Genomic DNA, 17,433 nt, shown 5'->3' on the forward strand with positions numbered 1-17,433 from the left:
AAAAAGGATGGGGGAGTAAAGCTGTGGATAGTGCGGCCTAAGCTGTCGAAAAGCCAGAGCTAAAAAAAAAAAAAAAAAAGTGCCCTAAAAACATTGCCCTCCTGTAGAGGTGGAGCCCAGAGACATCAGTCACCCTCCTTTTACAATAAAACGCCAAGAGGAGAGAAAGTCAAGGCTCCCAGTCCTCCGGTGTGCGTGCGGGGTCAACTCCTCGCATATAGTGGGGTCCTGCCACTCCACTTGCGGATGGTGAGCGGACGGCCTGTCCGGCAGAGCCAAGACTTCTACCTAGTGCCGCCTCCTAGTGGCAGGAGCACATATACCCACAGTGCCGTGTCCCTAATGTTAACGAGACCTCTAGATACCAGCGGGGGCTCTGCCACTTACCTGCTGTCGGCGAATTTGAGGTATTCAGATCCCATAAGGATCCAGTGTCTGGCACAGAGAGAGATCGGTTCATAGAGGGGAGGAGGGCAGCATCGGACCCCCTGAAGGAGGAGACAGAATAGTTCACATAGTGGAGATGATACAGGTAAGTCCAGCAATTTTCACCAGGAAAAGGGAGGACAGTGTAGGGGGGAAGGAGGGGGGATCACTGCAAGGGAAATCATTCCTCCCCGCCCCCTGCGTGCACCGGATCGCACGTCGTGTGATTGGCTCGTGACGTGATCACTGATTAGTCTATTCCACAGCTCTTACAGTAGAGAAGACTTCTCGCCGCTTCAGACCGATCCTGCATTCCTCTTGTATTTTAATAAATGTATCTCCTCATAACGGATCTTCTCCATGTCCCTTATGAGAAGTTTTGCCCCTTTTTTCACCTCCAGGGCCTCTGATGGTCTAAAAACGACCCCCCACTACTGCTTTATAAAACAGCAGCATTCGTAGCGGAGGGCTTTAGATGCAGCTGACTGATGTTGTGCTGTTATATAGTCTCTGACCGTGCTCCACTAGTGACCCCTCTCCCCGGATATATATTGTGCATGCAGATTATTAGTCCCCCACATGCAACTCGATATGGATTCTCATTTGGCAAGTGGATGTCCGAACCCTCGGTGTCTGGCTCCGCTTATATACAATATTAACGGGAGGAGCCGTTCGTTACTATATGTCATGACCGTTGGGATGAGTAGCGATGGGTGTCACCGGACAATGGCGGAATGAGGACGCTACCTGGATTTTGAGGGGTTCAGTTGCTGGAGGAACAGTGTCAACTGCTGCTGTTGCTGAGCGGTTAGATCACTGGTTTTCTGCTGAGAGTACTGCTGCCTGCAGGCAATACACAGCAATACAGAACATTATTATGATCTGTAGGACGAGTCTAGGCTGCAGGAAGTAAAGGAGCGCTCTAATCTAAATCACAGTATAACACAGACCTAGGCTGCAGGAAGTAAAGGAGCGCTCTAATCTAAATCACAGTATAACACAGACCTAGGCTGCAGGAAGTAAAGGAGCGCTCTAATCTAAATCACAGTATAACACAGACCTAGGCTGCAGGAAGTAAAGGAGCGCTCTAATCTAAATCACAGTATAACACAGACCTAGGCTGCAGGAAGTAAAGGAGCGCTCTACTCTAAATCACAGTATAACACAGACCTAGGCTGCAGGAAGTAAAGGCGCACTCTACTCTAAATCACAGTATAACACAGACCTAGGCTGCAGGAAGTAAAGGAGCGCTCTAATCTAAATCACAGTATAACACAGACCTAGGCTGCAGGAAGTAAAGGAGCGCTCTAATCTAAATCACAGTATAACACAGACCTAGGCTGCAGGAAGTTAAAGAGCGCTCTACTCTAAATCACAGTATAACACAGACCTAGGCTGCAGGAAGTAAAGGCGCACTCTACTCTAAATCACAGTATAACACAGACCTAGGCTGCAGGAAGTAAAGGAGCGCTCTAATCTAAATCACAGTATAACACAGACCTAGGCTGCAGGAAGCAAAGGAGCGCTCTAATCTAAATCACAGTATAACACAGACCTAGGTTGCAGGAAGTAAAGGAGCGCTGTAAATAAATCACAGTATAACAGACCTAGGCTGCAGGAAGTAAAGGAGCCCTCTACTCTAAATCACAGTATCACACAGGCCTAGGCTGCAAGAAATAAAGGAGCGCTGTAAATAAATCACAGTATAACAGACCTAGGCTGCAGGAAGTAAAGGAGCGCTCTACTCTAAATCACAGTATAACACAGACCTAGGCTGCAGGAAGTAAAGGAGCACTCTACTCTAGATCACAGTATAACAGACCTAGGCTGCAGGAAGTAAAGGAGCGCTCTACTCTAAATCACAGTATCACACACCTAGGCTGCAGGAAGTAAAGGAGCACTCTACTCTAAATCACAGTATCACACACCTAGGCTGCAGGAAGTAAAGGAGCACTCTACTCTAAATCACAGTATCACACACCTAGGCTGCAGGAAGTAAAGGAGCACTCTACTCTAAATCACAGTATCACACACCTAGGCTGCAGGAAGTAAAGGAGCACTCTACTCTAAATCACAGTATCACACACCTAGGCTGCAGGAAGTAAAGGAGCGCTCTACTCTAAATCACAGTATAACAGGCCTAGGATGCAGGAAGTAAAGGAGCCCTCTACTCTAAATCACAGTATAACAGGCCTAGGATGCAGGAAGTAAAGGAGCACTCTACTCTAAATCACAGTATAACAGGCCTAGGATGCAGGAAGTAAAGGAGCACTCTACTCTAAATCACAGTATAACAGGCCTAGGATGCAGGAAGTAAAGGAGCACTCTACTCTAAATCACAGTATAGCCGACCTAGGCTGCCGGAAGTAAAGGAGCACTCTACTCTAAATCACAGTATAACACAGACCTAGGCTGCAGGAAGTAAAGGAGCACTCTACTCTAGATCACAGTATAACACAGACCTAGGCTGCAGGAAGTAAAGGAGCGCTCTAATCTAAATCACAGTATAACACAGACCTAGGCTGCAGGAAGCAAAGGAGCGCTCTAATCTAAATCACAGTATAACACAGACCTAGGTTGCAGGAAGTAAAGGAGCGCTGTAAATAAATCACAGTATAACAGACCTAGGCTGCAGGAAGTAAAGGAGCCCTCTACTCTAAATCACAGTATCACACAGGCCTAGGCTGCAAGAAATAAAGGAGCGCTGTAAATAAATCACAGTATAACAGACCTAGGCTGCAGGAAGTAAAGGAGCGCTCTACTCTAAATCACAGTATAACACAGACCTAGGCTGCAGGAAGTAAAGGAGCACTCTACTCTAGATCACAGTATAACAGACCTAGGCTGCAGGAAGTAAAGGAGCGCTCTACTCTAAATCACAGTATCACACACCTAGGCTGCAGGAAGTAAAGGAGCACTCTACTCTAAATCACAGTATCACACACCTAGGCTGCAGGAAGTAAAGGAGCACTCTACTCTAAATCACAGTATCACACACCTAGGCTGCAGGAAGTAAAGGAGCACTCTACTCTAAATCACAGTATCACACACCTAGGCTGCAGGAAGTAAAGAAGCGCTGTAAATAAATCACAGTATAACAGACCTAGGCTGCAAGAAATAAAGGCGCACTCTACTCGAAATCACAGTATAACACACCTAGGCTGCCGGAAGTAAAGGAGTACTCTACTCTAAATCACAGTATAACAGGCCTAGGATGCAGGAAGTAAAGGAGCACTCTACTCTAAATCACAGTATAACAGGCCTAGGATGCAGGAAGTAAAGGAGCACTCTACTCTAAATCACAGTATAACAGGCCTAGGATGCAGGAAGTAAAGGAGCACTCTACTCTAAATCACAGTATAGCCGACCTAGGCTGCCGGAAGTAAAGGAGCACTCTACTCTAAATCACAGTATAACACAGACCTAGGCTGCAGGAAGTAAAGGAGCACTCTACTCTAGATCACAGTATAACACACCTAGGCTGCAGGAAGTAAAGGAGCACTCTACTCTAGATCACAGTATCACACACCTAGGCTGCAGGAAGTAAAGGAGCACTCTACTCTAAATCACAGTATCACACACCTAGGCTGCAGGAAGTAAAGGAGCACTCTACTCTAAATCACAGTATCACACACCTAGGCTGCAGGAAGTAAAGGAGCACTCTACTCTAAATCACAGTATCACACACCTAGGCTGCAGGAAGTAAAGGAGCGCTCTACTCTAAATCACAGTATAACAGGCCTAGGATGCAGGAAGTAAAGGAGCCCTCTACTCTAAATCACAGTATAACAGGCCTAGGATGCAGGAAGTAAAGGAGCACTCTACTCTAAATCACAGTATAACAGGCCTAGGATGCAGGAAGTAAAGGAGCACTCTACTCTAAATCACAGTATAACAGGCCTAGGATGCAGGAAGTAAAGGAGCACTCTACTCTAAATCACAGTATAGCCGACCTAGGCTGCCGGAAGTAAAGGAGCACTCTACTCTAAATCACAGTATAACACAGACCTAGGCTGCAGGAAGTAAAGGAGCACTCTACTCTAGATCACAGTATAACACACCTAGGCTGCAGGAAGTAAAGGAGCCCTCTACTCTAAATCACAGTATAACACAGACCTAGGCTGCAGGAAGTAAAGGAGCACTCTACTCTAGATCACAGTATAACACACCTAGGCTGCAGGAAGTAAAGGAGCACTCTACTCTAGATCACAGTATCACACACCTAGGCTGCAGGAAGTAAAGGAGCACTCTACTCTAAATCACACTATCACACACCTAGGCTGAAGGAAGTAAAGGAGCACTCTACTCTAAATCACAGTATAACAGGCCTAGGATGCAGGAAGTAAAGGAGCACTCTACTCTAAATCACAGTATAACAGGCCTAGGATGCAGGAAGTAAAGGAGCGCTCTACTCTAAATCACAGTATAACAGGCCTAGGATGCAGGAAGTAAAGGAGCGCTCTACTCTAAATCACAGTATAACAGGCCTAGGATGCAGGAAGTAAAGGAGCACTCTACTCTAAATCACAGTATAACAGGCCTAGGATGCAGGAAGTAAAGGAGCGCTCTACTCTAAATCACAGTATAGCCGACCTAGGCTGCCGGAAGTAAAGGAGCACTCTACTCTAAATCACAGTATAACAGGCCTAGGATGCAGGAAGTAAAGGAGCACTCTACTCTAAATCACAGTATAACAGGCCTAGGATGCAGGAAGTAAAGGAGCGCTCTACTCTAAATCACAGTATAGCCGACCTAGGCTGCCGGAAGTAAAGGAGCACTCTACTCTAAATCACAGTATCACACACCTAGGTTGCAGGAAGTAAAGGAACGCTGTAAATAAATCACAGTATCACACAGACCGGAGGAGAGTGTGGGTAATAACAGGATGAGAGGGAAGACGGTAACCCATTTCAAGAAGTGTGTTTGAGGGGGGGGGGGGTTATAGATAAGGAAAAGAAAGGGAGAAGACAGAGATAAGAGGCATCATCCAAGACAGAACAATGAGGGAAGGCCGGGATATATACGACGAAGAACAGACACTTCTCAGAACTATTACCTGCTAATCAGTTGCAGCAAGTACTGATGTTGCATCTGCTGATACAAAGCTAATTCTTGTTGTTTTTTCAGGCACTGCTGATCAATGTTACCCTAGAACATAGGAGAATATACATTATATATACATTATAGCACGAGCACCTACGGGAGCCCGACTATCCTCAGGGAGAAGGGGCCAGCTCTGCCCGGGTGCAGCAAGATAAAGCCATCAACCCAGAATGACGCCCTATCCGGCATCATTGTATAACTAAAAGTTCCATCACTTACTAATAAATGTTGTGCTTCAATCCCTCACTATTTTATAGATCTCTGCTAGCTGTCAGTGAATGAACGAGAGAGGCCGGAAACCTGTAAGGACCTTCTACTTCTCGCTACAGTTGTATCCAGTCTAGACAAGGCTGATATTTTGCTATAATGTATCAAAGAGTATTTCAATACTGCCTACAATGGTAGCGAACTCTTAGCTGTGAATAGTATTAGGTCTATACAGAATATGAGCAGCAAGCAGAGATCCTGAAAATAGCAAAAGTACATTCAAGTTGCAAAACTTCATTTATATATAAAACCTAAATTGGTCAAAATGTAACGTATTTAAATCACCCACATAATAAAGAACTCACCAGCAGGGGAGGCGGAGATGGCCCTGGGGCAAAAGGTACCCGACCCCACATCTTGATGACTTCCCCTAAAGGCTGAAACCCCTCGTCGCATCCTCTCTTCACTAACAGTGACATAGTGAAATATCCCGCCTGGCACCACTCCGCCATCTCTTGTGTATTGAACGGACCTGCGGGTGGGAAAGAAACGCGTAAGGAGAACGGTCTCTTGCAGATGGAGGGTCTTCATACACCACAGATCTATAAAGCAGGGACCTTGGATCTCCCCCTGGGGGTCCTTGTAGAACCACTTCATGGCAGCCTCGTGGGACAGGGGAAGAGCAGCAGCATTATGAGAGCGACCGGAGGAGAATCCATCTTCTTCTAGAGAGGACTCCTGCAGGGAAGCCACCAACTTCTCAGCTTCCTAAGAGAGAGAGAGAGAGACGGAGGGGGTCCTAAGACGAGGGAGCCATGACAAAAAGGTCCGCCCGGCGGGAACGAGTCTTACCTGCTGGAAATGCTTCATGCCTTCATCCTCCTCTGGATCCCCCACAGAAAATTCAGTAGCAGCAACTGTGGGGGGAGATGGAGGGGTCGGCATAGTGGAAAGGGGGGATATTGAGGAAGGCGCAAAGTGTCCGGGGTTACCTACAAGTCAGAGGCGAGAAAGTAAAGAGTTAGAGTTCTTCTTCAACCATCCGCACCCCCCCGCCCGGCGCCCACCTTCTCACCTTCTTCTATTGGGCACGGGGAAAGCTCAACCAGAGCCCCATCTTCTCCATCCGTGGGGGACATATCGGAGCCTCGCTCCCCCTCCACCTCAGTATACATCCCTGTAGTCCACACACAATTCATCTGCTCGGGAGATTTCGATGGTTCTTGCTGAACATCTTCTGAGGAAGCCGAATGTTCATCACCTGAGGAAAGAAATGAGACGTCCTCTCCTGAAATACTCTGTACTGCTGGGGAACGTGCTCCTTCCACGATGTACCCGTCAATCTGTGACCTCCCGCTTAATCTCCGTCCCCTTCTCACATGGCGCCCGTCCACACCATCACCAGCCCCACTACATCAGAAACGCTCTAAATACTCTGTGCTGCTGTGGACGTATACCGGGAACGATCACACCGATAATAAAGCAACTTACTATTATGTACATGTCGGTCTGCGGCACCTTCTGTTCTCTCATCTTCTTCCTCCTCCTCCTCCACACCCAGAAACTCCAGCTCCTCTTCTACAATTGTCTCTTTGGGGCTTTTCTGGGGGGGTACGGAATGGTCACTCAATAATCACCCCCACCATGCCGAGCCTTCTTATTGGTCCGTCACTCCCCAGACCCCACTGCTGTAATTACCTTGAACGATAAGAAGGCCCCAGAAGAATCGAAAGTTCCCATCTCGTCATCTTCATCCTCCATGCACCATTCAGGGAGACCATCCCTGTCACCCTCGTGCGCACCTTCTCGCCCACTGCCTCTCGGAGCCGCTCCACCCTCCTCCCGGACCACGTCAAAGTCAAACTTGCGACGCCGCTCGCCGTGCTCCCTCCACCCGGCAGACCGTGGCCCCTCTGAAGAGTAAAATATGTGATGAGCAGGACCCCTAGAAATAAGACTGGAGGAGGAGCAGGAGAGCGTCTGACCTGCGCTCCCTCCGGGGCTCGTAGATCGCCAGCGCTCGTCTCTCTTGGACACAGCCAGCCTCCAGTTACCGTCCTCATCCTCCTCTTGTCCGTCACGCAGAGTGCGCCAGTTGTCACTATCCGATCGGGCAAATTCTTTTCTAGATGGAACTGCGGCCTCCTCAAAGCCCACGCGCACCACTGAGAAAGGAGAAATTTATAAATGTCTGGTACAGGGGGCACACGACAGCACCGCCCACCAGAAGCCCCCAATATAATACATCACAGTCCATCCAGAGGCCCGTCTAATGTCACATACACCATAACAAGGGGTGTCCAAAACGTACAGTCACACTATGGAGCCTCTACTGTAAGAGCAGTCACACTATGGAGCCTCTACTGTAAGAGCAGTCACACTATGGAACCTCTACTGTAAGAGCAGTCACACTATGGAACCTCTACTGTAAGAGCAGTCACACTGTGGAACCTCTACTGTAAGATCAGTCACACTATGGAACCTCCACTGTAAGAGCAGTCACACTATGGAGCCTCTACTGTAAGAGCAGTCACACCATGGAACCTCTGCTGTAAGAGCAGTCACACTATGGAACCTCTACTGTAAGAGCAGTCACACTATGGAGCCTCTACTGTAAGAGCAGTCACACTATGGAGCCTCTACTGTAAGAGCAGTCACACTATGGAGCCTCTACTGTAAGAGCAGTCACACTATGGAACCTCTACTGTAAGATCAGTCACACTATGGAGCCTGTAGTGTAAGATCAGTCACACTATGGAACCTCTACTGTAAGATCAGTCACACTATGGAACCTCTACTGTAAGATCAGTCACACTATGGAGCCTCTACTGTAAGATCAGTCACACTATGGAGCCTCTACTGTAAGATCAGTCACACTATGGAGCCTCTGCTGTAAGAGCAGTCACACTATGGAATCTCTACTGTAAGAGCAGTCACACTATGGAACCTCTACTGTAAGAGCAGTCACACTATGGACCCTCTACTGCAAGATCAGTCACACTATGGAGCCTCTACTGTAAGAGCAGTCACACTATGGAGCCTCTACTGTAAGATCAGTCACACTATGGAGCATCTACTGTAAGAGCAGTCACACTATGGAGCCTCTACTGTAAGATCAGTCACACTATGGAGCATCTACTGTAAGAGCAGTCACACTATGGAACCCCTACTGTAAGATCAGTCACACTATGGAGCCTCTGCTGTAAGAGCAGTCACACTATGGAATCTCTACTGTAAGATCAGTCACACTATGGAACCTCTACTGTAAGAGCAGTCACACTATGGAGCCTCTACTGTAAGAGCGGTCACACTATGAAACCTCTACTGTAAGATCAGTCACACTATGGAACCTCTACTGTAAGAGCAGTCACACTATGGAACCTCTACTGTAAGAGCAGTTACACTATGGACCCTCTACTGTAAGAGCAGTCACACTATGGAGCCTCTACTGTAAGAGCAGTCACACTATGGAACCTCTACTGTAAGAGCAGTCACACTATGGAACCTCTACTGTAAGAGCGGTCACACTATGGAACCTCTACTGTAAGAGCGGTCACACTATGGAACCTCTACTGTAAGAGCAGTCACACTATGTAACCTCTACTGTAAGAGCAGTCACACTATGGAACCTCTACTGTAAGAGCAGTCACACTATGGACCCTCTACTGTAAGAGCAGTCACACTATGGAACCTCTACTGTAAGATCAGTCACACTATGGAACCTCTACTGTGAGAGCAGTCACACTATGGAACCTCTACTGTAAGAGCAGTCACACTATGGAACCTCTACTGTAAGAGCGGTCACACTATGGAGCCTCTACTGTAAGAGCAGTCGCACTATGGACCCTCTACTGTAAGATCAGTTACACTATGGAACCTCTACTGTAAGATCAGTCACACTATGGAGCATCTACTGTAAGAGCAGTCACACTATGGAACCCCTACTGTAAGATCAGTCACACTATGGAGCCTCTGCTGTAAGAGCAGTCACACTATGGAATCTCTACTGTAAGATCAGTCACACTATGGAACCTCTACTGTAAGAGCAGTCACACTATGGAGCCTCTACTGTAAGAGCGGTCACACTATGAAACCTCTACTGTAAGATCAGTCACACTATGGAACCTCTACTGTAAGAGCAGTCACACTATGGAACCTCTACTGTAAGAGCAGTTACACTATGGAACCTCTACTGTAAGAGCGGTCACACTATGGAACCTCTACTGTAAGAGCGGTCACACTATGGAACCTCTACTGTAAGAGCGGTCACACTATGGAACCTCTACTGTAAGAGCAGTCACACTATGGAGCCTCTACTGTAAGAGCAGTCACACTATGGAACCTCTACTGTAAGAGCAGTCACACTATGGAACCTCTACTGTAAGATCAGTCACACTGTGGAACCTCTACTGTAAGAGCAGTCACACTATGGAATCTCTACTGTAAGAGCAGTCACACTATGGAACCTCTACTGTAAGAGCAGTCACACTATGGAATCTCTACTGTAAGAGCAGTCACACTATGGAACCTCTACTGTAAGAGCAGTCACACTATGTAACCTCTACTGTAAGAGCAGTCACACTATGGAACCTCTACTGTAAGAGCAGTCACACTATGGACCCTCTACTGTAAGAGCAGTCACACTATGGAACCTCTACTGTAAGATCAGTCACACTATGGAGCCTCTACTGTAAGATCAGTCACACTATGGAACCTCTACTGTAAGAGCAGTCACACTATGGAACCTCTACTGTAAGAGCAGACACACTATGGAACCTCTACTGTAAGATCAGTCACACTATGGAACCTCTACTGTAAGATCAGTCACACTATGGAGCCTCTACTGTAAGATCAGTCACACTATGGAACCTCTACTGTAAGATCGGTCACACTATGGAACTCTACTGTAAGAACGGTCACACTATGGAACCTCTACTGTAAGAGCGGTCACTATGGAACCTCTACTGTAAGAGCAGTCACACTATGTAACCTCTACTGTAAGAGCAGTCACACTATGGAACCTCTACTGTAAGAGCAGTCACACTATGGACCCTCTACTGTAAGAGCAGTCACACTATGGAACCTCTACTGTAAGATCAGTCACACTATGGAACCTCTACTGTGAGAGCAGTCACACTATGGAGCCTCTACTGTAAGAGCAGTCGCACTATGGACCCTCTACTGTAAGATCAGTTACACTATGGAACCTCTACTGTAAGATCAGTCACACTATGGAGCATCTACTGTAAGAGCAGTCACACTATGGAACCTCTACTGTAAGATCAGTCACACTATGGAACCTCTACTGTGAGAGCAGTCACACTATGGAGCCTCTACTGTAAGAGCAGTCGCACTATGGACCCTCTACTGTAAGAGCAGTCACACTATGGAGCCTCTACTGTAAGAGCAGTCACACTATAGAACCTCTACTGTAAGAGCAGTTACACTATGGAATCTCTACTGTAAGAGCAGTCACACTATGGAACCTTTACTGTAAGATCAGTCACACTATGGAGCCTCTACTGTAAGATCAGTCACACTATGGAACCTCTACTGTAAGAGCAGTCACACTATGGAACCTCTACTGTAAGAGCAGACACACTATGGAACCTCTACTGTAAGATCAGTCACACTATGGAACCTCTACTGTAAGATCAGCACACTATGGAGCCTCTACTGTAAGAGCAGTCACACTATGGAGCATCTACTGTAAGAGCAGTCACACTATGGAACCTCTACTGTAAGATCAGTCACACTATGGAACCTCTACTGTAAGAGCAGTCACACTATGGAGCCTCTACTGTAAGAGCAGTCACACTATGGAGGCTCTACTGTAAGAGCAGTCACACTATGGAGCCTCTACTGTAAGAGCGGTCACACTATGGAACCTCTACTGTAAGAGCAGTCACACTATGGAGCCTCTACTGTAAGATCAGTCACACTATGGAGCCTCTGCTGTAAGAGCAGTCACACTATGGAGCCTCTGCTGTAAGAGCAGTCACACTATGGAGCCTCTACTGTAAGAGCAGTCACACTATGGAGCCTCTACTGTAAGAGCAGTCACACTATAGACCCTCTACAGTAAGAGCAGTCACACTATGGACCCTCTACTGTAAGATCAGTCACACTATGGAACTCTACTGTAAGAGCAGTCACAATATGGAACCTCTACTGTAAGAGCGGTCACTATGGAACCTCTACTGTAAGAGCGGTCACACTATGGAACCTCTACTGTAAGAGCAGTCACACTATGGAGCCTCTACTGTAAGAGCAGTCACACTATGGAACCTCTACTGTAAGAGCAGTCACACTATGGAACCTCTACTGTAAGATCAGTCACACTATGGAACCTCTACTGTAAGATCAGTCACACTATGGAACCTCTACTGTAAGATCAGTCACACTATGGAACCTCTACTGTAAGAGAAGTCACACTATGGAACCTCTACTGTAAGAGAAGTCACACTATGGAACCTCTACTGTAAGAGCAGTCACACTATGGAACCTCTACTGTAAGAGAAGTCACACTATGGAACCTCTACTGTAAGAGCAGTCACACTATGGAACCTCTACTGTAAGATCAGTCACACTATGGAACCTCTACTGTAAGATCAGTCACACTATGGAACCTCTACTGTAAGATCAGTCACACTATGGAACCTCTACTGTAAGAGAAGTCACACTATGGAACCTCTACTGTAAGAGCAGTCACACTATGGAACCTCTACTGTAAGAGAAGTCACACTATGGAACCTCTACTGTAAGAGAAGTCACACTATGGAACCTCTACTGTAAGAGCAGTCACACTATGGAACCTCTACTGTAAGAGAAGTCACACTATGGAACCTCTACTGTAAGAGCAGTCACACTATGGAACCTCTACTGTAAGATCAGTCACACTATGGAACCTCTACTGTAAGATCAGTCACACTATGGAACCTCTACTGTAAGATCAGTCACACTATGGAGCCTCTACTGTAAGATCAGTCACACTATGGAACTCTACTGTAAGAACGGTCACACTATGGAACCTCTACTGTAAGAGCGGTCACTATGGAACCTCTACTGTAAGAGCAGTCACACTATGGAACCTCTACTGTAAGAGCAGTCACACTATGGAGCCTCTACTGTAAGAGCAGTCACACTATGGAACCTCTACTGTAAGAGCAGTCACACTATGGAACCTCTACTGTAAGAGCAGTCACATTATGGAACCTCTACTGTAAGAGCAGTCACACTATGGAGCCTCTTCTGTAAGATCAGTCACACTATGGAGCCTCTACTGTAAGAGCGGTCACACTATGGAACCTCTACTGTAAGAGCGGTCACACTATGGAGCCTCTACTGTAAGATCAGTCACACTATGGAGCCTCTACTGTAAGATCAGTCACACTATGGAAGCTCTACTGTAAGAGCAGTCAAACTAAGGAACCTCTACTGTAAGAGCAGTCACACTATGGAGCCTCTACTGTAAGAGCAGTCACACTATGGAACCTCTACTGTAAGAACAGTCACACTATGGAGCCTCTACTGTAAGATCAGACACACTATGGAGCCTCTACTGTAAGAGCAGTCACACTATGGAACCTCTACTGTAAGATCAGTCACACTATGGAGCATCTACTGTAAGAGCAGTCACACTATGGAACCTCTACTGTAAGATCAGTCACACTATGGAACCTCTACTGTGAGAGCAGTCACACTATGGAGCCTCTACTGTAAGAGCAGTCGCACTATGGACCCTCTACTGTAAGAGCAGTCACACTATGGAGCCTCTACTGTAAGAGCAGTCACACTATAGAACCTCTACTGTAAGAGCAGTTACACTATGGAATCTCTACTGTAAGAGCAGTCACACTATGGAACCTTTACTGTAAGATCAGTCACACTATGGAGCCTCTACTGTAAGATCAGTCACACTATGGAACCTCTACTGTAAGAGCAGTCACACTATGGAACCTCTACTGTAAGAGCAGACACACTATGGAACCTCTACTGTAAGATCAGTCACACTATGGAACCTCTACTGTAAGATCAGCACACTATGGAGCCTCTACTGTAAGAGCAGTCACACTATGGAGCATCTACTGTAAGAGCAGTCACACTATGGAACCTCTACTGTAAGATCAGTCACACTATGGAACCTCTACTGTAAGAGCAGTCACACTATGGAGCCTCTACTGTAAGAGCAGTCACACTATGGAGGCTCTACTGTAAGAGCAGTCACACTATGGAGCCTCTACTGTAAGAGCGGTCACACTATGGAACCTCTACTGTAAGAGCAGTCACACTATGGAGCCTCTACTGTAAGATCAGTCACACTATGGAGCCTCTGCTGTAAGAGCAGTCACACTATGGAGCCTCTGCTGTAAGAGCAGTCACACTATGGAGCCTCTACTGTAAGAGCAGTCACACTATGGAGCCTCTACTGTAAGAGCAGTCACACTATAGACCCTCTACAGTAAGAGAAGTCACACTATGGACCCTCTACTGTAAGATCAGTCACACTATGGAACTCTACTGTAAGAGCAGTCACAATATGGAACCTCTACTGTAAGAGCGGTCACTATGGAACCTCTACTGTAAGAGCGGTCACACTATGGAACCTCTACTGTAAGAGCAGTCACACTATGGAGCCTCTACTGTAAGAGCAGTCACACTATGGAACCTCTACTGTAAGAGCAGTCACACTATGGAACCTCTACTGTAAGATCAGTCACACTATGGAACCTCTACTGTAAGATCAGTCACACTATGGAACCTCTACTGTAAGATCAGTCACACTATGGAACCTCTACTGTAAGAGAAGTCACACTATGGAACCTCTACTGTAAGAGAAGTCACACTATGGAACCTCTACTGTAAGAGCAGTCACACTATGGAACCTCTACTGTAAGAGAAGTCACACTATGGAACCTCTACTGTAAGAGCAGTCACACTATGGAACCTCTACTGTAAGATCAGTCACACTATGGAACCTCTACTGTAAGATCAGTCACACTATGGAACCTCTACTGTAAGATCAGTCACACTATGGAACCTCTACTGTAAGAGAAGTCACACTATGGAACCTCTACTGTAAGAGCAGTCACACTATGGAACCTCTACTGTAAGAGAAGTCACACTATGGAACCTCTACTGTAAGAGAAGTCACACTATGGAACCTCTACTGTAAGAGCAGTCACACTATGGAACCTCTACTGTAAGAGAAGTCACACTATGGAACCTCTACTGTAAGAGCAGTCACACTATGGAACCTCTACTGTAAGATCAGTCACACTATGGAACCTCTACTGTAAGATCAGTCACACTATGGAACCTCTACTGTAAGATCAGTCACACTATGGAGCCTCTACTGTAAGATCAGTCACACTATGGAACTCTACTGTAAGAACGGTCACACTATGGAACCTCTACTGTAAGAGCGGTCACTATGGAACCTCTACTGTAAGAGCAGTCACACTATGGAACCTCTACTGTAAGAGCAGTCACACTATGGAGCCTCTACTGTAAGAGCAGTCACACTATGGAGCCTCTACTGTAAGAGCAGTCACACTATGGAGCCTCTACTGTAAGAGCAGTCACACTATGGAACCTCTACTGTAAGAGCAGTCACACTATGGAACCTCTACTGTAAGAGCAGTCACATTATGGAACCTCTACTGTAAGAGCAGTCACACTATGGAGCCTCTTCTGTAAGATCAGTCACACTATGGAGCCTCTACTGTAAGAGCGGTCACACTATGGAACCTCTACTGTAAGAGCGGTCACACTATGGAGCCTCTACTGTAAGATCAGTCACACTATGGAGCCTCTACTGTAAGATCAGTCACACTATGGAAGCTCTACTGTAAGAGCAGTCAAACTAAGGAACCTCTACTGTAAGAGCAGTCACACTATGGAGCCTCTACTGTAAGAGCAGTCACACTATGGAACCTCTACTGTAAGAACAGTCACACTATGGAGCCTCTACTGTAAGATCAGACACACTATGGAGCCTCTACTGTAAGAGCAGTCACACTATGGAACCTCTACTGTAAGAGCGGTCACACTATGGAACCTCTACTGTAAGAGCGGTCACACTATGGAACCTCTACTGTAAGAGCGGTCACACTATGGAACCTCTACTGTAAGAGCAGTTACACTATGGAACCTCTACTGTAAGAGCGGTCACACTATGGAACCTCTACTGTAAGATCAGTCACACTATGGAACCTCTACTGTAAGAGAAGTCACACTATGGAACCTCTACTGTAAGAGCAGTCACACTATGGAACCTCTACTGTAAGAGAAGTCACACTATGGAACCTCTACTGTAAGAGTAGTCACACTATGGAACCTCTACTGTAAGAGCGGTCACACTATGGAGCCTCTACTGTAAAAGCGGTCACACTATGGAGCCTCTACTGTAAGAGCGGTCACACTATGGAACCTCTACTGTAAGAGCAGTCACACTATGGTGCCTCTACTGTAAGAGCAGTCACACTATGGAGCCTCTACTGTAAGAGCAGTCACACTATGGAGCCTCTACTGTAAGAGCAGTAACACTATGGAGCCTCTACTGTAAGAGCAGTCACACTATGGAGCCTCTACTGTAAGAGCGGTCACACTATGGAACCTCTACTGTAAGAGCAGTCACACTATGGAGCCTCTACTGTAAGAGCAGTCACACTATGGAGCCTCTACTGTAAGAGCGGTCACACTATGGAACCTCTACTGTAAGAGCAGTCACACTATGGTGCCTCTACTGTAAGAGCAGTCACACTATGGAGCCTCTACTGTAAGAGCAGTCACACTATGGAGCCTCTACTGTAAGAGCAGTCACACTATGGAGCCTCTACTGTAAGAGCAGTCACACTATGGAGCCTCTACTGTAAGAGCGGTCACACTATGGAACCTCTACTGTAAGAGCGGTTACACTATGGAGCCTCTACTGTAAGATCAGTCACACTATGGAGCCTCTACTGTAAGAGCGGTCACACTATGGAACCTCTACTGTAAGAGCAGTCACACTATGGACCCTCTACTGTAAGATCAGTCACACTATGGAGCCTCTACTGTAAGAGCAGTCACACTATGGAGCCTCTACTGTAAGAGCAGTCACACTATGGAGCCTCTACTGTAAGAGCAGTCACACTATGGAACCTCTACTGTAAGAGCAGACACACTATGGAACCTCTACTGTAAGATCATTCACACTATGGAACCTCTACTGTAAGATCAGTCACACTATGGAGCCTCTACTGTAAGAGCAGTCACACTATGGAACCTCTACTGTAAGATCAGTTACACTATGGAGCCTCTACTGTAAGAGAAGTCACACTATGGAACCTCTACTGTAAGAGCAGTCACACTATGGAGCCTCTACTGTAAGAGCAGTCACACTATGGAGCCTCTACTGTAAGAGCGGTCACACTATGGAACCTCTACTGTAAGAGCAGTCACACTATGGAACCTCTACTGTAAGATCAATCACACTATGGAGCCTCTTCTGTAAGATCAGTCACACTAGGGAACCTCTACTGTAAGATCAGTTACACTATGGACCCTCTGCTGTAAGAGCAGTCACACTATGGAGCCTCTGCTGTAAGAGCAGTCACACTATGGAGCCTCTACTGTAAGAGCAGTCACACTATGGAGCCTCTACTGTAAGATCAGTCACACTATGGAACCTCTACTGTAAGATCAGTCACACTA

The 17,433-nt window shown here is 46.5% G+C and overlaps 1 protein-coding gene across 3 annotated transcripts in view; it reads right to left on the reverse strand.

The window, feature by feature from the left end:
• The window catches only part of GIGYF1 (GRB10 interacting GYF protein 1), a 103,652-nt gene that overhangs the window by 6,539 nt on the left and 79,680 nt on the right, over nucleotides 1-17,433 (reverse strand). For 2 of the 3 annotated variants that reach the window (XM_075849257.1, XM_075849256.1), the window contains 10 exons: nucleotides 7,722-7,901; nucleotides 7,435-7,649; nucleotides 7,228-7,339; nucleotides 6,812-6,997; nucleotides 6,589-6,728; nucleotides 6,354-6,504; nucleotides 6,102-6,268; nucleotides 5,483-5,574; nucleotides 1,174-1,269; nucleotides 388-488 (listed from right to left, as the gene is read on the reverse strand). In XM_075849257.1, the coding sequence (XP_075705372.1) occupies nucleotides 388-488; nucleotides 1,174-1,269; nucleotides 5,483-5,574; nucleotides 6,102-6,268; nucleotides 6,354-6,504; nucleotides 6,589-6,728; nucleotides 6,812-6,997; nucleotides 7,228-7,339; nucleotides 7,435-7,649; nucleotides 7,722-7,901 (1,440 nt within the window). The remainder of the gene's footprint in view (nucleotides 1-387; nucleotides 489-1,173; nucleotides 1,270-5,482; nucleotides 5,575-6,101; nucleotides 6,269-6,353; nucleotides 6,505-6,588; nucleotides 6,729-6,811; nucleotides 6,998-7,227; nucleotides 7,340-7,434; nucleotides 7,650-7,721; nucleotides 7,902-17,433) is intronic. The other variant, XM_075849258.1, reaches the window with a different exon arrangement.

Source organism: Rhinoderma darwinii, unplaced genomic scaffold (assembly GCF_050947455.1).
Source record: "Rhinoderma darwinii isolate aRhiDar2 unplaced genomic scaffold, aRhiDar2.hap1 Scaffold_721, whole genome shotgun sequence".
Taxonomy (NCBI): Eukaryota; Metazoa; Chordata; class Amphibia; order Anura; family Rhinodermatidae; genus Rhinoderma; species Rhinoderma darwinii.